We start from the raw sequence: 22,340 nt of genomic DNA on the forward strand, positions 1-22,340 counted from the left end.
GGATCAAGAGCCTGGATTTTAACCCGAACAATGAGCGTGCGGAAGGCGTTCAGGATGAGCTATCTCTTACGCAAGAGCGGAAGGTACGGAGTTGATGTAGTTCATCCCGAGGACCAGATAACGAAGTAGGGTCGGTTGATAGTCGTACACCATGCCAAGCTTCCGTTGGTATCCGTCCGTCTTGATTTCCTAGTAACTCTAATTTGCCCGGCTATTCTTCTCAGGCGTTAGATCGGCAAAGATTGTTCTCCGAGAGAAGAGCATTTACGAACACTTTTCCAGCCTCGCAAGTGAGTTTGCAAGGCTGGCCAATCAACGACACGGTACAAACTTCGAAAACTAGGTAGACATCGACTTTCCCCGTCTGCTTTCGCGACAACCTCTCAAAAGTTAGAGATCAACAAACCTTTGCGGATTATTCGCCCAGTCGTGTGTGCCATGCATTGTGCATGTCATGCAAGATCATACGCTGGAGACCGCAGCGCCCAATGTCTGCTAAAATGGTTTATTCGCCTGCTAGGCTAGGGTGATGTAGCTCGAGCAACGCCAGCATCTATGCCTCTGGAGAACCCAACCTACGGAAATCTCTGCGAGTGTGGATAATACCGTGGCCTTCAATGACTGACGAGCTTTCTGGAACCACAGTCAAGAGACTGTCTAGCAGCCTGGCCGTGGCCAACTTCAGCGCGTAAGACCTACTAAGCGCTGGCCCAATAACCGTCATGTCTCAGATATGGACAGCACCCCAACGACCTCCCTCCCCGAAAACCTTGCAGACTCTGGCTGATATAAGGATGGAAAGGTCTTCAAAACTATGTAATGATGGTGATGGAAGCACCATCAGCTATCCGTTTTCTTTCACGCTTGCTAATGCTAATGCCCAAAGGCTAGAAATTCCCGTTCATCTGCCCGTTAGCCGTCAGTTAGACGGCTCTACGACTCGGGGTCAGGATTGTGGAGAACCAAATGGGTCGAATTGACAATGTCGTTGTGTCTAAGTGGCTGCTGCGGCAACAAAGCAACAGCGCTGGAACAAGTGCATCCAGCCAGCTGATGTGGAATTCAGTTTGGCTTTCCACGCTGACGCTTGGGGCGACCTGTGCGGTCTTTGCCATGGCGACTGTGGCGCTTTTGGTACTCTGGCATCTGAACGGGCAGTATGATGGCTTTGCTTTGCTCACTTCAAATCATTACTCCTGGACATATGGGCCGACTGCAATACTCGTCCTGATCGTTGCAATTTGGAGGCAGATTGACCAATACTGCAAGGTTCTTACACCATGGACGACGCTGCGAAGAGAAAACGCTCAAGCCGACGACAGTGTTTCCCTCGATTATGTTTCGCCGCTTCAAGTCCTCAGTCTGTGGAGTTCCTTCAAAAACGGGCATTATGTCGTATCCATTACAGTCCTCTCCTTCCTATTGTTGAAGCTTATCACGCTGGCATCCACGGGCTTGTTCTTCACCGACCAAAGGGTATTGACGGCTTCCGACGTGGCCTTCACAACTACAACAGACTTTGACGGCTCTGCGTTCAATGCGACTTCATATCTAGGCGTCGCAAATCCTTCTTATTTCTACACCGCTTACGCTGATATGGTCAAGGGTCTCGCAGACATCGAGGGAACTCAAGGACACCTCGTCTACCAGGTTATATCTCCACCACCAAGCGCGGTCTCGCTCAATGCTACCATGACAGCCATTGTCGATGTCTTCGTGCCTTCGTTCAATTGCGGCAAGGCTGTCGTGTCTGCCAATCTTCAGCCCGCGAACTCGACGGATCAGGATCCTGAAGACACATTGAACTTGCATTCTCCAGCGTGCGAGCTTCTCGCAGGAGCATTACCCATTTACGCTCTGAATCCGGCATTGTACGAATGTCCTAAGCGGCAGTTGAGTGGTCTGATGCAACGAGTAGATTGTTCCGGTCGAAATTCCACGACATTGTCTGGCAATTGGCAGCTATTGACAATGACGGATATGCGCTATGAGCAGACCGTTGCCAAAGCACCCGAGGACACATTAGATGGAGATTTTGAAGCAAGCACATGGTCCACCAGTATTGCAAACATTACAGCCATCGTCTGTCGCCCGAGTTACGCAATTGTAAGGCAGAGCCTCACGTATGATCTGTCCGAAAGTCCTCCAACGATCACGGTTGGCGACATCAATGACCCGAGACCCCGAAGTCTGGACGGTTTCCGCGACGAAGACCTCGCCCAGCTGTTCAGCTCAGCTTATGTGGATGCCGCCCTCATGTTTGGCAACAAAGCCGATCAGCCAACAGCCGAGGAATACCCAGACACTTTGTTCCAGACCATGGCTCAAGTTAGTGGTGGCAATTACGAAGCCCTGCTAGACCAGGACATTATGATCCGAGCTGCAGAGAAAGTGTTTGGTCATGTCGCGGCCCAGATCGCCGCCGAAGTTCTGGTGCAAAGCCGAACCCGCTCTGTGGCTGGTGAAATGTCATTCCCAGAGGAGCGATTGTATATGAGGCCATTCGCGGTCTGGATGTTAGCCGGCGGCTTCAGCATCCTCATCATATTATCGCTCTTCGTTTTCTTCGGCCGGCCCATCAAAATCGTGTCCCGCGACCCGGATCACGTCACCAGCATGGCATGGTTACTCTCACGGAGCCCTGCTTTCGAGAACCTGCTGATGTCTTGTTTATCCCATGGTCAGCCCTCTCTTGATCGGATGCTGCAGGAGTACGAATATTCCGGCGCTCTCAACGCTGATGGTATCTTGGTTAGCAGGGTTGTGGTGCAAGCACAACCCATCGATGCCACGACTAAGAGAAGCACAGAATCAACCAACGACTGGTGGAGGCCATTGTTCCTTCAGCTTCCCATGGTCATCCTATCATTGGTGCTTCCGTGCATTCTGATTGCCATTCTCGAGGTACTTCATCGACTATCAAGCAGAGCGGGCGGGATCGCGATTCTGGCTGGCTCTGGCAGTCTTTCAACGGCACTATCTACAAGATTTATGCCTGCCTTGACGCTACTCCTGGTCGCAACGTCCTTCAATGCGTTGGACTTCAACATCGCTGTGCTTGCTCCATATCACGCGCTGAAAACTAGAAGCAAGGGTACGAAGTCATCTAATTGCGGTCCATTGCTTGGTAAAATTCCAGTCGCTGCGCTCTGGACAGCATTGAGAAATCGATATAATAGCGCCTTCTTATCTGGACTTGCCGCCCTACTCGGTAGCTTGCTCACGATCGTTGGCTCCGGTCTTCTTACCGTCGAAGAAGTTGCGATGTCCGCGGCTGCTGGCTCGTCATTCCGAATGCTTGACAGTTTCGACCAGACTTGGACTAACAGCGTCTTGAACGACAACGGAGCGGCAGTAGTCAGCAGCTTAATTGAGGCAGCAAACTTGAGCTATCCACCCAATACTTATGAAGATGTTGCTTTTCCCCGGCTTCAACTATCCGACGGATATTCTGGGAGTGTCGCAAACACCACGCTGCTGAATACTAATATACCTGCACTACGGGCCTCGCTCCGGTGCGAGAGTCTGAACAGTACTCAGTACAATGTGACTGCTTCTTTCAATTCCCACATCCTTTCTTCCAGCATCTTTGTGCAAGCGGCCTACAGTCTTCCTCCGCATTGTCTGCTTGGCGGCCCTGGTGGGAACCTCTCAACATTAAAATTCGAATATTCGTTTCAGCTGCCCAGCTCTACGAATGCAAGCTTCATGGCCAAGATGCTTGACCTGCATGTCGGACCGTTCTCCGGGCCATTCGCAGACAGCTCAGATGAGATCTCCCCATACACCCAGCCAGACAACCCTGTCGGCTGTCCCTCGCTAGGATTCATCTACGGCTTCGCGAATGTCAACAATATTGGTCGAAACACCATCGCTACGATGGTGTGCTATCAGGTCCTGGAAGAACTGCAAGTAAACACTACGTTGGCAACGAGAGATCTCACCGTCCCAACGTCCAACCCTCCAATTGTTGGACCAGATCCCTTTGATGACCCACTTTTAACGTCGACAGAAGCACGCAATATTACGAAGAACGCCCTTTCCTATCGGATCCAAGTCCATACGGACCAATCGCTCTCACTATTCAACCAAACGCAATACTCGTCCAGTAGCATTGTTGGGCCCGCCATTGTCGACAACTTCTTCCAAGCGGTGTTTTTCGGTCGAACGCCGCTACCACAGGACGCGATGAGAGACTCATCCGCCATGAGCAGGCAAAGCGTCCGCACGGCAATACAGGCATTCTATCGCAGGTACATGGCGCAGGCAATATCGGCGAACATGCGGGTAAGCTTGGCTCCGTCGACGGCAGCAGCATCAGCATCGCCGAACGACTTGCGGGCTACAGTGCTCAACATCCGCACGCCTGTGTTACGTCAGAATGAACTGTCCAAGATCATCCTCCAGGTTCTTCTGGGTATCATGTTCTTGTGTGGGTTGACTGCGGTACTGCTTAACCCAATCAAGAACGTGGTGCCGTATAACCCATGTACGATCGCGGGATCGGCTGCACTGCTGGCCGGAAGTCGACTCGTGAGGGAGGCCGCTAAGGAATATGAGACCTTATCAGTGAAAGACTCGGAGGATTTAAGGCTCAGATTAGGGTGGTGGGAGAGTGACGATGATGTGGTTGCAGATGGAGATAGTGGCCAAGAGGCTTGCGGTAGAAGGTACGGGATTGATGAGTTGAACAAAATCGGGTAATGTTTGCGTGTGATTTGTCCTTAGATGTGTACTGTGTAATGTGGTGGAACTACAAAGCTATGTACTTAACTTATCCCAAGTACAACTCTATCTTTAGCACGAAAGAGAATTCAGTATCAGCTGTATCTAAGTAGCCTGAGACGGTCCATACAACTGGCTGCATTGAAGGCGGAAGACTATCCACACAAGACGAAAACATTTCGGAATGGCATAAAGGTTATAACGTTGCTGCATTGTTTTGCTCATGACATTTCTTGTATAGGTTCATTTCGTTCGTAGCTCCCGCGTGCCCACAGCATATATGTCGTTCGATGCCCGGGTGCAACTGAGAGATTCCCACTATCCCTAATCCAGAGCTGGACTCCCAAATTGAATGTTTCTCCAGCGACTGACTCGTCCGGGAATAATGTACAAGAAATATTTTCCATCAAAAGTATCCGACACCTGGACTGTAACCCTTGTGCCTGTTTCAAGAATATGCCGCACCAACAGGTGAGGAGATGGAATTGCCCTTGACAAGAATGCCATCAGCACACATGAAGTACGCGTATCTTTCGACTGCGGGCTGGGAATCGAGCCAAGAAACTGCTTCCTGCAAAAAGTTGGCGACGTCGCTGTCGGATCCAGTGGCACCAAACTCTGTCAGCCAAACCTTGCCAACACCGTTTTTCGCAGCTGTGTCGATTACGTCCTGGACATGGCTCTTGAAGTAATCAAGGTTGTTTGCAGAATCGTACCAATGGAAAGCGACGAAGTCGACCTTGCAGTTCCCCTTGCACTCGCTGAACCACTGGTTCAGCCAGTCGATACCCATGAGCGGGCTGCTACCGGCACCATTGGTGACAGCAGGAGAGCCAATCTGCACCTGGCCGGCGAGCGGATTCATGTTCTCAATGTGAAGCTTGGCTGCAGTGGCAGGGTCGACGTTGGCTTGGGAGGCGAGATCCGGCTCGTTCAAAGACAAGGCATGCTTGGATCCGCTGGAAATAGCAGCGGCGGCCGCATTTGCCCATCCGGATACCGAGCTGGGACCCCAGAACATGGGAACATACTCGGCCCCAGAGACGATTGAACCGTCTGGTGACGCACCCCAATTATATGCCCAGCTGATACCCTTGCCAGCGAAGGCGTTAGTCAGAGAGGCGGTGTTGTAGGAGAGACCCTTCTTGCCGCCAGTCGACCCACCGGTGCTTGGGGAAGAGCTAGGGGTCGAGGATGGTGACCCAGAAGAGGCACTAAGAGCTGCGCTGGAGGATGGAGCACTGCTGGGGATGGTTGCAAACGTAGTTGGGATGACCGAAGATGCACCGCCGCCGTAAGACGGCACAGCCGCAGAAGCGCTGCCACCACTGGCTGGAACCGAGCTCTGCTTGCCAGGATGGGGGAAGAACTCCCCAGCTGCGGGAGCACCGGCAGAGATGCTGTCTGAGGCGGAAGCAAGGCTAGTGGGACCACTGGTCGTCGAAGATGAGGCGGAGGTCATGCTTCCAGGAGCTTGAAAAAATTCGCCTGCGCCGCCGCTAGGAGCGAGTGAGCTGGGGCCAGAGGAAGCGCCTGGACCACCCGTGGGAGCAACGTCCAAGGCTGAGTCTCCTAACCCGGCAGTGACGGTGACGTACTGGATGGATGTAGAGGTGATAGTCGAGGTCAAGACAGAGCAGGAATTATCGCCTGAGCCTGGTACAGGGGCCGGGGCTGGTGCCGGCGAGCCCGCTGGAGAGTCTCCCGCCGGTGCAACCTCGGTGTTGGAAGGGATGGCAATTGCGGTGGGCACGCTTGAGACGTCCTTGCCAGTATCTGGGGAGGAGGAGTCGATAGGAACAGGGACGACAGTGACTGTCATAGCAGCAGTAGCTGTGGGTAGGACCGAGGTAGCTTCGACAGATGACGGTGACTCAATGGGGGATCCGCCAAAATCTGTGCCATTGTTTGGTGCCGTGCCATTGGTGATGGGATAGGTAGCACCAGTAGGCATCGCCAGACCGTTACCGGTACCGGTGCCAAGGTGGAAGCGATTGTGTCTCTTGTGGTTAGGGTGGGCCAGAACGGATGTGGCAAGGCCGACGACGAAAAGGAGTTTGGCAACCATGTTGGGAACGGGATTGTCGATGGGGATAGACTCTGACAATTGCTTCTTGCAGAATGGGGTAGGTGTATATGGGATGTGTAAGCCCGCCGGGGGTATTTGGTATCAGGCTTCAATCAATGAAGGACCTGGTTGGCTCAAAGAGTGACCTGGAGCGTAGCTCTGCTCTTTGCGAATGAGAGGACGAAGGACTAGCCTTGTTGAAGGAAAGACGAAGTGCAGTGTGTCGCACAAACGTGTCAGCGAGCTCAGCAAGAAGGCGGAAAGCTGGTGAAAACCAAAAAGAAGGGGATGCAAATGAAACGACAAGAACCTCAGAGTTATAACTCTGCCAGCAGAGCCGGTGGTTGAGAAGCTCCATCGAGGGGCAAGGAGCCACGAGTTCTGATCATGATAGCAAAATGGGTTGGCACGTTTCATCGTGGTCTCTTGTGTGATGGTGATCCAGGTAGATCCCGGTCCAGGTCGGGGTGGGGTTTCTGTAAGAGGGCTGTCATTTCAAGCCCACCGCCGGCCAAAGGCTCTCCAGTAACAGGTGTACACAGTAATGAAAGCGTTTCCATACCGGACTCTGACCGGACCTGGGCAAACTTGGCCATCCTTGGTGCTGGTTCGGCCTGAGACTGGGTGAGGAGGCCCAAGAGGAGGGCCAAAAAGGAGACAGCCGAGTGATAGGCGTGGATCGCGCCCAACTCGGATGTGGATTCTAAACGAGGCTAGCCTGGCACCTTGTGCACCCAAAGCCAGTCAGCATCCAGAGTGGCAAAGACTGGGGTCTGAAACAGCGAGCTTGGGGCGGCAATGCAGGGGAACGTCCACAAACAGCAGTCCGAGCGGCCAGCCACGCCGTTGATTCTCAAGATAAGCGTTAGCTTGGCCACGCTAATGTCGTGAAAACACGCCCCGGGCTGCGTACCTTGCAGAATCTAAAGCCTAGTCCTAGAGGGTCAGAGAGGCTGCCATCTGGGTGGGAATTCTTTGGGAGAGAGTTTCGGCCCGACATTAAGGATCACACAATTAAGACGTCCGGAAAGCATCTTTTGCCATGCGTGGTATCGATGTCGTCAAGCCGAAAAGTGTAGAAGCGAAGGTCGAGAATCAGAGGGCCATGCACGTGGCTACGAAAAACAGCTGTAGCCCGCAGGCGACGTGGCACGCCTGGCCGCTTAACTTGACTCGCTCTTTCCACACCAAAGCGACACGTCACCTGCAGCCACCCCGAAGGAGCGTGTAAGTGTCAGGAGCCGTTGAAGACCAGGTGAGCAACAGATGACGTGCGGGTCAGGAGGCAGCATGGAAGCAATTGCTGGGATTTGTACGGAGTACTGTGTACTACTGTGTATATCATCCTCGCCATCTCCACTGAATCACTCTTCAACCACCAAGCCACCATCTCGTCGCCGTTGTCCTGAAAACACGACTCCGGCGATCCGCAGCACGTCAGAAATTTTATCCCAATGGAGTCCAAAGGGCATCCATTCGCTTACGTAGCCATATCAAGCCGTGTTTATCCTTGAGAGGTTGAACCTCGTGGTCTCCTAATTTCGCATGTTCGATTCATGCATGTCATGCAGAAGCGAAGCATGGAATCGGCGGACGAGGCTTTCCTTGGAGCCAGCTCCAGGAGGCATACGGAGTAAATGCATATGGATATCTAACTAGGACTTCCTGTCGTGACCTTGCATCGCCGCCATCACATCATTAACATTGTCTTTGTCACCCTTGCGTTTCTTTGGCCCACGTTTGCGTCCACTTTTCTTCGATGACCCTTCGCCATCCTCCCACGCAGGCCCATCTTCATCCTCGTCATCTCCGAATCGGCTCTCCCCGAAACCGAGGTCCAGGTCCGCAGCGTCTGCCCGATTCTGCTCTTTCAGCCGCTCCAGCAATTGCTGCTGCTTTGCTGCTCGGGTGGGATCCGAGTCAAGGGCTTGATTACTGGCGGAGTCATCATGCCTTTGCAGGCCCGCTGCTCGTTTGAGGGCAGAAAGAAGCGTGGGATCTTTCAAGATCGGATTGGTGCGGTCTTCAGCCTCCTCATCTTGATTGCTTGTCGCGAAGTAATTTCGTGGCTTGCTAGTGCTCGACGAGGGGTCCTTCTCTTTCCTTGCTGCTGGTTCCGACTTGTCGTGGTCCTCGTCCTCGGAATCACTATCGATCCCAGCAAGAGGGTTGTAATCAGAGACTCCCTGGAAGATGTCGTCGTCTTCATCTTCGGCTTCGTCTCGGGTCGTCAGTGCTTGTTGTCTTGCGACAAATTCAGCCGGCACTTCCATGCCAAGAGGTTGCTTCTCTGCGCTGTCTGGAGTGTCCCCCATGTCTATCCATCTAGTCTTCCTCTTCGTCGTGCCATCCTTGTTCGTAATGAGCAAGACTTCCCGACGCCGCCCATTGACCACCTCGGTGAACTTCCGCTTGTTCGGGTTGTCAGAGGCCACCTTTTTGAAGCGGTCACCAAGCGCTGGCTCGGGAGGAGCGCCCTGTTGCTTTTGTGCTCGACTCTCCTTTAGCCTTCGTAAAATCTCATCGCGCGTCGTGGGCTGGTCCACCTCCATGCCGGCATCGTCTTGCTGCTTCCCTAAATTGCGATCCACGGCCTGAACCTCCTTCTCAAGCATATGATCGAGCTCTTCGTCAAGATCCACCTTGGCTTTCTCTTTGTTCTTCTCTGGTTGAGGCGGGCTGTTGAGATCATCTCCGCGTCGGACCCTCTCCAGCAATTTCCAGTCCAGACCTTTGACCAAATGAGTGCTGTTGAGATCTCCCCCAATGCCGATCTCGCTCTTGAGATTTTCAAGCGTAGCTTCATCAATCTGTTGTAGTTTGTACATCTCCTCCAGAGCCTTCAACCGCTTCTGTTTGTCGTCCGTTGTCTCAGCATCGTCTGCACCCTCCCTCCGAGCGAGCGTGCGATCCTCGTAGCCCGATCCCAATTTAGTGCCTTTAGGTGCGCTTGACTTGAGCTTCTTCGTTGGCGGTTGTCCAACATGCTCCTTTCGGTAGTCTGTGACCTGCTGTGCGAACATTTTGGAGGCATTGTAGCCGGCGGTCGACCGAGGCGTCATGGGAATTGATGCGCGGCTTCTGGAACCAAGTGCGGGCTTCTTGAAGCCTGGCGGGGAGGCCGCAGCACCTTGCGCACCTGCATTCTGGTTGCTTTGTAGGAGGTTCCGGAACTGAGAGTTGTCCATTTCGGACCTGGGGCAGACTGTCACTCGAAGGGAACCATAAGACACTCATGGGCGCATCGGGAAGAAGATGAGTTGGGCGCAGACATGACATGTGACGCGGGTTGTCGGCGACTTTTTCCATTGGGGGTCGAGGTGCCTGGTCACAGGCAAATAACTTTATCTCCATAGATCACTTTGAACTCATTCTCATAGCTTTTTATGGCATCAGAAACACTGTTCACACCTAGACCCATCGCAATGGGAAAGAAAAGGAAGCGAGTCGAGCGGGTAGAGGCAACAAATGAGCCTGCTCCCAAAAAGCAGAATTCCTCGACCGATCCACCACCTGGAGTACATCATTATCAGTCGGTCGAAGAGGTACCATGGGACATCCAAAAGTAAGAACCCGCATCCCTGATACTCGGATATGCTAATACATCATAGATACTGGAACCAAGGATACTCAATCTTCTCCAAATATGATGATGGGATCTGGATGACCGACGACTCTTGGTACGAAGTTACGCACGAGTCCGTCGCTAAGTACGTCCTCATCTCCAGACTTTGGCATGTGGTTTCTGACTCCCACAAGCACGATTGCACAGCATGTTGCAGAAGCCGTACCGCCGGGCAGACCGATTATCTTCGATGTCATGTGTGGCGTGGGTGGAAACACCATCGCTTTTGCACTCTCGGGGAAATGGAAGAGAGTGTATGCAATCGAGAAGGACGAATCAACCCTCAGATGCGCCCAGCACAATGCAGAGATCTACGGCGTGGCTGACCGGATTACTTGGTTGAAAGGCGACTGCTTGAAGCTTCTCGGCCTGGATGGCGGCGAGATGGATGAGCAGGCGAGAAGTTTCAATACCCTGGCAAGCAAGCTGGGTGTTATCTTCGCCAGTCCGCCCTGGGGAGGTCAGTCACTTCGGTATCGACCGAGAACTTCGCTGACATCTTGAGATAGGGCCTGGCTATCGAGACGCGGAAATCTTTGATCTCGAATTAATGCAGCCATATTCCTTCAGCTACTTGTACGAGTCTTTTAAAAAACTATCGCCCAGTGTAGCCCTCTACTTGCCGAGAACAAGCGATCTGAGACAAATCGCAAAGCATGTTGGCGAGGACAAGAAAAATCAAATAGTACATTATTGCACCAGGGGAAGCAGCCGTGCATTATGTGCGTATTTGGGGGACTGGAGTCCGCTCAAGCTGGGAAATCTCTGACGACGTGTTGTCCACCTGTCTGCGTGGTTGCGATAGCGTTTGGCTTATGATACCCTCCTGATGGATTGAATGATATGACTAGAGACATTGTTTGAAGTGAGCACTAGTAGCGGTTGCCCACCTGCGGCGAGGCTGCACAAGGCTGTGCAGCGTGTCATGGTGGCGCCAAATTGCGCTAAAGCGCGAGTCAAGCACCTGCGATTGCTGCCTCCTCCGAACTTGAACCCGATCTGTATCCGACAACTTTCACTTCTTATGAGTTTCACTCCGTCAATACTTCGTTGGACGCGTTAACATCATCGAAGCTCGACCGAACGACTCGAATTCCCAAGTTTACTGCCAGCGTCTGATTGCGATGCGCGGTCAGAGCCACGAACAAGGCAGTCCCGCGGGGTGATCCCAGGCGACCTTTCACCTCCACCTTACTCTTCTTTCCAAGACCGCAGCCATGGCTACCGACGTCTACCAACAGGCTAACGGCCTCGATGATCTCTTCGATAACGACGATGAGGACATGGGAGAACTGGCAGATATGCCCGATATGCCGGATATGTCCGATATGGCAGTGTTGGCAGACGCGACACCCAACACACCTTTTGACCAAAGTTTCAACGTCCCCGCCGAGGGCAACGATGAGTTGAGTGCGCTGTTGAACGAAGGCGGCGGGGAGGGCTTTGATTTAAACGAGCTGAATGATAGAGAACTGGAACAAGGGGAAAAGGCAGATGATGCGGTTGACTACGAAGACATCGGCGATGATGAGTTGCTACCGGACGAAGAACCGGCTCAAGACTCTCGAGGAATACCGACGGACTTGCTGCCTGGCATTGGAGAAAGCGCTCTCGACGGTCTCGATGACGACGATGATCTCTTCGGCCCTTCTAGTCCCATCCTGACAAGCGCTCCTCCACCCGTGACTGCTGCTTCAAAGCCACCCGATAAACCTCTAAGAGATGGAGATCAAGAGTCGGATCTTGCTTCGGACCACGGAGACGATATTACACAAGATCTCTCCATGCTCGAACCGGACCTGGATGAGATTGAAGATGCCCAGTACAGGATTCAGTTGGCACTGTTCGCACAGTCAGGAAAGGGCTTCGCTCCCACGACTGCGCAAGAGAACATCGATGAGTGGCTGAAGCTCGAATTTCCTGACTTCAGGCGCGACGAGGCACCCTATTTCAACAAACTCTTCCCACCTAGACCGTTCAAATGGCAGGGCAAAGCGCCCCTGAAGCCTCCGAGGCAAGTCCGGCCCACCAAAGTCAACTTGGAAATCGAGCAGGATCAGAAAGTGGCCTTCAATTCAGTAGTGCCAAGCTCTGCACCCGAAGTTGCAACCGACTTTGTGAGGACACGGGAGCAAGCGGCTGTGCAGGAAGTAGCGGAGTCTTCGGACGAATCCGATCCAGACGAACCCCTGCCGAGCGGCCTCTCCACGCAAGACCTAGAGTTTATGTGCACCGACTTTGATACATTGTCCCATCTGGCACTCTCGGAAGACGAAGTGGTTGAGATCAGACCACGAATCGTCGAACATGATGAAGATATGTTTGGTTTCGACGAGTTCAATGACTTCGAACAGCCCCGTAAGAAGCGCCGACTCGGGTTAGATCCTCAAGACATTGTCACAATTCATCAAATCGATGTTCCGTCCCTTGATGACCCTGAGAAACTTACGCAGAGACTCGCTGCCAAGGTTGTGCTGGATTTGAATGACACGGGTCTGCTGGTCGAAGAAGTTGATCTTGAAGCCGCTCGGGCCAAGGCTCGTCCGGGCGACAAGACGACTACTGTCAAGACTCTGAAGGACCGCCTACAACAGCGCTTCAAGACCTCAAACGATGCTGAATATGACCTTCTTAAGCAGAATCATCAACACAAAGTCCGAGGCCAGCTCACAAACTTGGCCATTGAGCACTCGCTGCCTGCGATCCGTCTGCAGTATCCGTATTTCCAGGTGCGCCTGTCGTTGCAAGACCTACGCAATTTTCACCGCAAAAGAATGCATTTCAGACACCCCATCACGTTCCGTCAACCTGTCAAAATCAAGAGGAAGCATCAAAAGAATCGATCGGCGAAGGAACTTTATCCAACAACGAAAGAAATCTCCCTGGCCGATAACTCCTCGACGATACTGCTGGAATACTCAGAAGAACATCCTCTGATGATGTCCCAAGCTGGAATGGGCAATAAAATCATCAACTACTATCGCAAGAAGTCAAAAGACGACAATTTCCGGCCCAAGCATGACGTCGGCGAGACTTCAGTATTGTTGCCCGAAGACAAATCTCCATTCCACATCTTCGGCCATATTGATCCCGGCGAGACCATGACTGCTCTCTATAACTCAATGTACAGAGCACCAATCTTTTCACAAGATCCCAACCCCACAGATTTCTTGGTGATTAGAGAGAGCACCGGCGTTCACGGTCAGACTCACTATCTGCGTAACCTGGAGAATGTTTACGTCGTTGGGCAGGAACTTCCGTCGGTTACCATTCCGGGGACACACTCTCGTATGGTGACCACCGCCGCCAAGAACCGTCTCAAAGCCATCTCATACCGCATTGCTCGTAAAAAGAAGAGCCAACGGATTCGTGTGGAGGAGGTTACCAAGCATTTCCCCGATACTACAGACATGCAGAATCGGCAGAAAATGAAAGAGTTCATGGTCTTCAACAAGGAACACAAGGAGTGGGAGATGCGAGCGGGTGATAAAATACCTACTGAAGATCAAATCCAAGCCTTGATTCGACCGGAGGACATCTGTCTGTTAGAGTCGATGCAAGTTGGTGCCCAATACCTCCAAGACGCTGGCTACGCCGACGTCGATGACGAAGACGATACCAAAGAGAATGAGGCCGATAGTATCGAGCAACAACTTGCACCATGGAGAACAACGAAGAACTTCATGCAGGCCACCCAAGGCAAAGCTATGCTGAAGTTGTTCGGTGAAGGCGATCCATCAGGCCGTGGGGAGGCGTTCTCGTTCATCAAGACCAGTATGAAGGGAGGGTTTAGGCCGATTGGCGGCTCTGCTATGGATGCAATCGCTCTGAAGAAGGAACTGGGCGGCCACAGCTACAACGTTGCCCGCCAGCAGAAATCATATGAAGAGTCTATCCGCGGCATTTGGGACAAGCAAAAGGCGAGCCTTGGCTCGAGGATTGAGCCGTCGGATTTGGATATGGATGGCGACGTCGACGCACAAGAAGACCAGCATGTCAATGGTCGATCAAACATCAGACCCACTTCAATATCCGGAACACAGACACCGTCCATGTCGCGGCGTGGTCGCGACGACGAGACGGCCACCTCGTTCAGCAGACGCAGCGTGGGTAGTCAGACCCAGAAAGTGCTACGGATTGTTCGTCAAGTCAAGACGAAGGATGGTGAAACAGTCGAGCAAGAGTACATTGAGACTGACCCTGCCGTCATCAAAAAGTACTTGAAGATCAAGGAAGCGGAAGAGATTGAAAATACAAGGTTTGCTCGCGCCGGTCTGTTCTCCTTCGCATGCTTACATTGCACTAGTATCATGGACATCGCGCCGACAGGTGATGCAGAGCAGGATGCTCGTAACCGAAAACGGCAAGAAGCACTCTTACCACGACAACACCTTCCGCGCCTGCTAACACTTCAGCAGAATCGAAGAAGCCCTGGCGCAACTCGAGAAGAACAAGGCCCGCCGCCAAAAGCGAAACAAGAACAAAGAAGCCGCCCTAGGAGGTACCACTTCCCCAGGGGGCACCGCGATGTCTCCCGACGCCGACGGCTCCTTCACCGGTGGTGGAAAGAACACACAACCTACCCAGAGGAAGTGTGCAAATTGCGGCCAGGTGGGGCATATCAAGACCAACAAAAAGTCAGTCAAGCCCAACGCATTGTGCAAACATTGTGATCTCCCCTTTGACCGCAAAATCGGATCCGTGTTGGTACATACGCCTGATTTCTCGAGTCGATGAGGCGTAATTTGCCCTTCATCCCGTGGTTCGAGAAGCTTGTCGGCAACCTCAACATCATGTACTGCCGAGGAACCCCTTATTCTTGAACAGATTGCTGTCCGACTCGAAGACAAGTGTCCGAGTGATCACTGCTTCTGCATGCGAGCACATCCCGTGGCTCGTTGTGCAGAAGCAATAATGGTGGTGCAAAGAACCATCACAGCCATTACAGTCTGTCCGCTAATGCCGCAGCCTCCTGATACCCCTACCGCCATGCCTAGCATTTATGTGTGCTCCTAAAGTTACTGACCAGATTGCTGACAACGTCTCTTGAAGATTATGTCCTCTCCTCAACGGCACAATCAAGCAGGAGGACGCTTTCAACAACGCTGCCTTTATGAACGCCCCACCTGGGCACTGATCAGAACAGGACACGTCTGGTCCTGGAAAACAGTTTGGGGCGGCAGGATGCTCTAGCTTGAAGGGATGTGAGACTCGCACGGTTGAGTTCTCGAGAATATTTCCAGCACGGGTGGCGAGTGCATCTAGGAATGAGGACTGGCATTGGTCTTTTGGCATCAGCATCGGCGGAAGATTGCATCGCATCATGCATACATACGGCCGGGACACTTGTGTTGCATAGCGTGGTCTCATAAAAGCAAAAGCATCTTGCATGATCAACTCGAATCCAGCATCGGAGCTAGCTAGTTACTGCGGCCGTCTTTCAGCCCGAGAGACAGTACGGCAGTGTGCGTCATGCCACTTGTATCGATACCATCATCCCGGTTTGAATACATTCCACCTGCGTGCAGTCTCATTCTCTAGCCTTGTCCAGGTCGAAAGTACAGTCCTGTCAAAAATCATCGGCACTGTCCCCCTTCCAAGGTTGTCTTCACGACGTGAGCGGAAAATCTGAACAATCGTTATGATTCGTTAGACCTCGTCACGGGTTTCTATCCGTCCCGAGCCCGCACCAAGTCCTTCTGTCCTATACAATACAAGTACATATGCGGAAAAAGTCGTAATCCAAGCCGCAATTCAGGCTAATCTTCCCTCACTGTCTTTGTATCTGTCCTTCGGTCCTTGTCTGTATCATGAGCCAGTCAGGCAGCGGTGAGATCAGACCGAGTATAGTGCATGGTGATAAAAAATCCGGGGGTCCAGTAAAAAGAAGACTGATCCGTGATTCTGTTCTACGACAGTCGTAACTGCCAAGGCCGCAGTGGTGAAATGCCCGGCCTTTAGCCTTTGTAGCAACTTGTTTCTGACGCGCCCTTTTCTCAGGGGCGTTTGGTGCTCGCTTCAGTGGACCCGTTGAGACTTTCCACAGGCCAACCTGGACATTTTGGGCGGGCTCGGCTAATGGGACAGTCCTCCCTTCACGAAAGGAGAGCTTTTCCCTAGATCGTGCGCGACCTTCTGCAACTCTGCGGGTCAATTTCTGTCAAACGGAGGCACTCGAGCTCGGGCGGTCTGAGCACTGATCGGCTCGGAGTCACAACCGGATGTGGCCCGGTTTTGCTGTCCGACACAAATCTGGGCGGGTACTCGGGATGGCCTTGCCATGCGATATAGTGTATAATGGTCAGAGCTCCCTGAAGCTTCCTTGGACGGGCTTTCTGCCTATTTGCAGGAAACTTGGAGGTCGGTTGTCACGTGGCGATGGATCAGACGGTGGATATGGGGCTTGAGGCTGGGCTGTCGGGCCAGGATTATACGGAGTGGGCATGCTGATTCTGTTCGACTCCGACATGTAGTCTTGATGTGATGGCTCGTACTGTGTGCTGCTTGGAGCGTAAGAACCTTGATAGCTGGACTGGCTCTGTGGTGGATACTGTTGACCATGATTATAGGCCTTAGGGGTGGTCATGGCTGCAGCGTTACCGCCGAACTGGTGGCCAACCAGGGATGGGAGACTGGAGTTTGATCGATAAGTAGGAGGCGGGCTCAGAGGGACGGCCTGGAAGTCGTGGTTTTCGTTATGGCTGAGTAATCGTTGGTCGCCCAGGTCCGAGTTGTAAGCGTGGTTCATGCCCGAGTCGTTGTGGAAATATTCTGGCTGGGCCGGATTCGGTGATACCGGAGCGTTAGGGACTCTGTTATAGCCTCCTCTCATCCATTGCGGCTGCGAGTCTAGCCGGCCCATTTCGAGGTCGCCGTTCTTGGCCTCGGGTGGTGCACTGGTGTCCTCGACTCGCCTCTTCACGGCAGTATCCCAGCTTGGCATAGGCGGGAGACTGTCTTCGTTGACCACTTTCTTGCTGCTCGGGTCGTCGAAGGTCGCAAACTGTGGGGCATTGGCATTCCCAACGCCTCCGTAGGCCATCGGGCTCGGGGCTGGTTGGTACCCCTGGTAGGGGGTAGGAGGCATGCGACTGTAGTCGTCTGTGTATTTCGAAGGACGGTCCCGACTTCGACCTCCTCCCTTGCAGCAGCTTCCACAGCAGGTAAAGCAGCTGACACAGCAGGAACACAGCTCGACGCCGCAGCAGATGCATCGAGCAACACAGTAGAGGACCGAGAAGAGGATTAGACAACCGACGACGATTGCGACAATAACAGGCCATCTTGAGACAGTCAGCGCATTTCTCATGCGGTCGAGTGTTTAGTCACATACTTGCAGTAGGTCTTGTCCATGCACTTGTCCCAGCTAGATAATGTGTCTTTGGCGTCGGACACTACGTCGCGACCGTACAGGTAGGATGCCATGTCGAGCGGAGGGAAGGTGGGATATCGTAGGTGGTGAGCGAAGGTCGTTAATGTCAAGGTATGCGTGTTCGTCTGCGCGAAAGATGTTCAACCGTGTAATATTCTAAAACAGCCTATTTGCGAGTCACCTAGACCAGCTGGTGGACAGTGCTGTGGCGATGAATGAATGCGATTATTGACAACGCGGCATGACAACAGACGTGGTGTGCAAGTTTCGAACGAGAGTGAAAGCACCGCGCATGTAGAGCAAGACGTGTGAACGAGAGGACACGAAGACAAAGAAGAGACTCGCCGGAGTCCTGCGCTATGAAAAGAATCCGAATTGAGCATGAGATGAGGGACGAGGCACGTTTACGGAGTACTCGTAACCAGGAGGCGGAGCAAGGTCCCCAGGGCGAGTTCGCGGCTGGGGGGCAGGGTCACCCCTGAGGCCAATCACACCTCTCAGGCGTCGCTTAGGCGGGCACTTGCAGCCGATCGCACTCCTGAGATGCATCTCCAGGCCAGCTGAAACACGCCGCCACCCATCCGAACCAGCCACCAAACAGGGATCCATATCCGCGGTGTGAGGCTGCAAGAATGCTAGTGCTTGATATGGTCGCGATATATACACACCCAGTGCGAGTACATTATCCTCTTCTGGCTGCTCGCATGAACTTGTTTGAGGTATTTCTCAATGCTTCCATTCCGCCATTTCGCTTGGGGGTGTTTTGTCCTTAGCTCGGTAGATCGATATCGAACAGAGCAAACCGAGCAACGAATAGATATTCGTGATAGAAATACGCTGGGTTGAGGATGTGTTGTAGTGCGAATTAGTTGCGTACTCGTGACAATAGATACATGCATTGCGGCTTTTCTTGCGCCATATCTCCAAAACCTCACCAAAACCAGAACGGTCACCGTCGTTATCGTACAGCCGTCCCAACCATACATTCGCCCTCGAACATTCGTCAAATTCACTTATCACAACAGGGGACATATTGCTATCTCCCTGCACTCAACCTGATCATCTCTTTGCCGGAGGAGGCCCTTCTGGAGCCGAATAAACTGGTGAGCCACCGCCAGCGTAGGTATTTTGCGGAGGTTGCATCTCATGCTCTGTCTGTCTTCCACCGAAATATCCTTGGTTTTGGCCGTAGTAGCCTCCCGCATTCTGCTGGTTGTATGCCGGAGGTGGTTGGTAGGATTGTTGCGTCTGTTGGTAGTTCGGGTTGTATTGAGGAGCATTGTGGCCGAAAGGAGTCCGTCCAGCCCAACCTGTACCGTACAATGGCTGTCTACCAAGGCGACGTCGCTTGCGAGAGCTGAAGAAGCTGCATTCCGCGTCAGTGTCACGCTGTCGTCTGTCGTTGCCACAAGACTCACCTGAAGAGGAAGAAGATCAGGAATGCGCCGAAGACGATTATGCCGAGGGCAACCCATCTGCCCCAATCGTACCAAGCACTGTTACACCGATACGCGCGATTACCATCGTAGCATCTGGCCATGGCAAAAGAGAAGTTAGTAGGAATGAACTCTGACTCGCTGTGACTTGCAATGAAGAAAATCGAAGGGTAAGGATATTATATAGAGGATCGAGGGGACTCACACGTTGCCGCCGTAGTACTGCCTTGCGACAAGCGTGGGACTCATGACTGCTCGGTGTTGTGTTTGCGTATTCGGCAGCTACGCCTCGAAGGGTGACAGGAAGAAGGTGATGTCAATAAGCGGAAGGTGCCTTCTCTCGCCGCGGTGGTTGGCCGGTGAGGCTCAGTGTTATACAAATCAATAACGAGGCTCAGACGGAATTGAGAACAGAAGTTTGCAGTTAAGCTGTTGATGATGAGATCGCGGGTGACAGAATCAAGATAGATATCGCAAGAAAGAAGGCAACGAGGGAAAGCATGATGCTTTGCAAGTAGGCGCAGCCAACACAATCAACGACGCCATCATGCCGAAGCCTGCAGAAGCATCCCTTTAGTGCCTTGACGGTGGCGCAGTTTCGACTTCATCATTGGCTGATGACGCCTCGAGCGAACTCTCCTAGGTCTGGCTCACAGGCTTCATCTGTGTCCACTCAGCAGTTATTTGGCATCGTATCTGCGCATCGAATCTTGCATGGTGCTCGGAATACGTTCTATACAATGCAATTGTGGCAGCAGCCAGCACTCATGGGGCGCCTCACGACATGATCGTCTTGCTTTGAAGGGAGTAGGGCGGACAATGATAACTATCCATGCACCCAGGCCCGCATGTCCGTCACGGCTTGGCGGCTCCAGCAGCAGAGCTTGGCTACGCGTCATTCCGGGCTGTGGTTCGGTGGCACGGATTTCGCCGTGCCGTGATGGGTGTCAGGCGTCGCCCAGGCGTCGAGCGCGTCCTTTGGTGTCGTGCTCGCCACCTGAGTTGCAGGATCATTTGCTTCTCTTCGCCATAGCCGCTGCAGCTGCCGAAGCATCACGGAATATTCTGTGGCGGGACGCATTCAGATATGGCTTCGGCAATCTTTTGTGCCTAGCCAGATGGACCAACTCGCCCAGCAGTACCCAGCAGAAGATGCCGATGCGTATGCGTATTCGTCCCGTCCTGTAGTCCAACATTGCGCCTGTCGCTCAAGTATTGCTTACTGTCGGTCCACAAAGCCGTGCCGTGATTCCCATAACAATGCTGCCTGACACAGAAATAAATGGCAATGAAGACAGGCGGTTCACTTTGCAGCCCTCGCTACGAGCCAGTGCAGAACCGCTTCTAGATTCGTCTCCTCCTTCGCGCTTATTCCATAGCAACTGACCTCTCGATGCACAATCGACTTCAAGTCCAGCTGGTCAATCAGCTCGTCCACCGACAACTTGTTCGGGAGATCTGACTTGTTGCCGAGAACAAGGAGCGGAATAGCTTCGAGCGTGGGTCGTGACATGAGCGCGTGCAACTCGTCTCGCGCAACGGGTATGGCATCCTTGTCGGCAGCGTCGACGACAAAGACAATGGCGTTGACCCCACGGCAATATCGCTCCCACATTGACCGGAACCTCGGCTGGCCTCCTAGATCCCAGCATTTGATCGAGACATGGCCCTTCTTCACTTCCTTCTTGTTGAACGCAACCGTCGGTACCGTGTCCACGGTGAACTCATTACCCTGTTATCAGCGCATTAGTCTCACAACGACGATTTCGCCAGATTGAGAGCGTGTAACTTACGGCGAGAACGCGCACCAAGCTCGTCTTGCCCGCGTTCTGCAATCCGACTATCGTCACGTCCATCTCGGTTGCCCAAAACATCCATAACAGCCAGTCCCACACCCACGTAAAGAAACCAGCCATGTTGCACGATTCCCAAGGCCAGCTGGCGTCTTCATGGGTTGGGAAATGCTTGTAATGCTGAAAGATGCCAGACGCCCAGTTGTTGATTCGTGTTGTGTCGTTGATCTTCTAATCGACAGGCAAAACCGCTACTCGCAGGAGATCTGAATGAAATGACCTTTGGCTTTTGGGGAAGCTCGAGGCGAGATGCGCCAAAATGCGGGGGGCGACACGTGATATTGTTTCATATGACGTGTATTTTGCCTACTCACGCCCGGATGTTCTTTCCTGGCACCTCCTACGAAACCCTCTCCATGGACACCTGGGCAGCTAGCCACGCGATACCCATCCAACAGCTGAAAACCCACGATGTGAAAGATGCCCTTGCCAGCTTTGAGCATGCAAGTCCTGCGTTAGCCAGCCAACGCCGCCATTGCGAGAATTTCATTTCGAGTTTCAGTTATGTGGTGCGCTATCTGCGGATATGCTACTGTCGTCGCGGCATGGTTGCCCCATCTGACCCGCCTGAGCACCAAGCACTGATCAGACTTTGTACCTGGTTGCATGTTCTTCTTGTCCGTCAGGTCTCTGAATTGGAATAGTCGAGTCTGAAGATACCAGGACTACACGGGCTCGTCCCCGGCTGTCGTTGTGACTACGTCTGCTTGTCCAAGATGCTGAACATGTAGGTCATCTTCATCGATCTGTTTTCAGCCAGGTCGAAGCTCCAGCCATGCGCCATAGATCATATCAGGGAAAGCACAGTGCAGGCCAGCTTGCGACGGACTCTCATAGCATCTCTTTCAAGCTGGGCTCCGTCGAACTCGTCAACACGTGCGTTAAGACAGACAAATCACAGGAAAAGCTGGTGGGGGAGCAGGCCGGCTTGAATGACAGACGGCAGCTGCTGTCCGGGTCTATGTCGATTGGCACCGTGGTCGGATGTCCACCACAGGAAATTGTTTGCAAGGATTTACAGATAAATGGTGCGTTGCTGCGGCATGGATCATCTGAGGCGAAGGAGAAGATACTGTACCACTCAAGCACGAGAGACCCAGATGGATGGACAACGGAAGGCCATAATTCAGACGTGGAAGTCTGAGGAACTGTGTAAGAACACTCCGTACAGTAGTGACTATCTCATGTTTCGTTTCTTCCTCTGGTGCCCAGTAGATGCCCAATCACCATTCCGCTGATGACAAGGGATTCAGCCTCGTCC

At 52.8% G+C, this 22,340-nt stretch overlaps 8 protein-coding genes across 8 annotated transcripts; 3 read left to right on the forward strand and 5 right to left on the reverse strand.

Moving 5' to 3' along the window:
- Positions 1-1,113: 1,113 nt before the first annotated feature.
- Positions 1,114-4,704, forward strand: A1O7_09153 (uncharacterized protein; the record flags this gene model as incomplete). The annotated part of the gene is made up of 1 exon (XM_007763142.1): positions 1,114-4,704. One exon carries the CDS (start codon positions 1,114-1,116, stop codon positions 4,702-4,704), a length of 3,591 nt encoding a protein of 1,196 aa, XP_007761332.1.
- Positions 4,705-5,173: 469 nt separating this feature from the next.
- Positions 5,174-6,793, reverse strand: A1O7_09154 (uncharacterized protein; the record flags this gene model as incomplete). The annotated part of the gene is made up of 1 exon (XM_007763143.1): positions 5,174-6,793. The coding sequence occupies one exon, from the start codon at positions 6,791-6,793 to the stop codon at positions 5,174-5,176; it is 1,620 nt and encodes a 539-aa protein (XP_007761333.1).
- A 1,655-nt stretch (positions 6,794-8,448) lies between these two features.
- A1O7_09155 (uncharacterized protein) lies at positions 8,449-9,981 on the reverse strand (the record flags this gene model as incomplete). The annotated part of the gene is made up of 1 exon (XM_007763144.1): positions 8,449-9,981. One exon carries the CDS (start codon positions 9,979-9,981, stop codon positions 8,449-8,451), a length of 1,533 nt encoding a protein of 510 aa, XP_007761334.1.
- A 237-nt stretch (positions 9,982-10,218) lies between these two features.
- Positions 10,219-11,187, forward strand: A1O7_09156 (uncharacterized protein; the record flags this gene model as incomplete). The annotated part of the gene is made up of 4 exons (XM_007763145.1): positions 10,219-10,358; positions 10,405-10,503; positions 10,553-10,878; positions 10,928-11,187. 4 exons carry the CDS (start codon positions 10,219-10,221, stop codon positions 11,185-11,187), a joined length of 825 nt encoding a protein of 274 aa, XP_007761335.1.
- A 448-nt stretch (positions 11,188-11,635) lies between these two features.
- On the forward strand, positions 11,636-15,155 carry A1O7_09157 (uncharacterized protein; the record flags this gene model as incomplete). The annotated part of the gene is made up of 2 exons (XM_007763146.1): positions 11,636-14,676; positions 14,837-15,155. The coding sequence occupies 2 exons, from the start codon at positions 11,636-11,638 to the stop codon at positions 15,153-15,155; spliced, it is 3,360 nt and encodes a 1,119-aa protein (XP_007761336.1).
- Positions 15,156-16,719: 1,564 nt separating this feature from the next.
- On the reverse strand, positions 16,720-17,843 carry A1O7_09158 (uncharacterized protein; the record flags this gene model as incomplete). Its single annotated transcript, XM_007763147.1, has 2 exons — positions 16,720-17,701; positions 17,752-17,843. The coding sequence occupies 2 exons, from the start codon at positions 17,841-17,843 to the stop codon at positions 16,720-16,722; spliced, it is 1,074 nt and encodes a 357-aa protein (XP_007761337.1).
- Positions 17,844-18,849: 1,006 nt separating this feature from the next.
- Positions 18,850-19,330, reverse strand: A1O7_09159 (uncharacterized protein; the record flags this gene model as incomplete). The annotated part of the gene is made up of 2 exons (XM_007763148.1): positions 18,850-19,156; positions 19,209-19,330. The coding sequence occupies 2 exons, from the start codon at positions 19,328-19,330 to the stop codon at positions 18,850-18,852; spliced, it is 429 nt and encodes a 142-aa protein (XP_007761338.1).
- A 1,199-nt stretch (positions 19,331-20,529) lies between these two features.
- A1O7_09160 (arf/Sar family, other) lies at positions 20,530-21,142 on the reverse strand (the record flags this gene model as incomplete). The annotated part of the gene is made up of 2 exons (XM_007763149.1): positions 20,530-20,958; positions 21,020-21,142. 2 exons carry the CDS (start codon positions 21,140-21,142, stop codon positions 20,530-20,532), a joined length of 552 nt encoding a protein of 183 aa, XP_007761339.1.
- Between the last annotated feature and the right edge of the window lie 1,198 nt (positions 21,143-22,340).

Source organism: Cladophialophora yegresii, assembly GCF_000585515.1.
Source record: "Cladophialophora yegresii CBS 114405 chromosome Unknown aczIN-supercont1.7, whole genome shotgun sequence".
Classification (NCBI taxonomy): domain Eukaryota; kingdom Fungi; phylum Ascomycota; class Eurotiomycetes; order Chaetothyriales; family Herpotrichiellaceae; genus Cladophialophora; species Cladophialophora yegresii.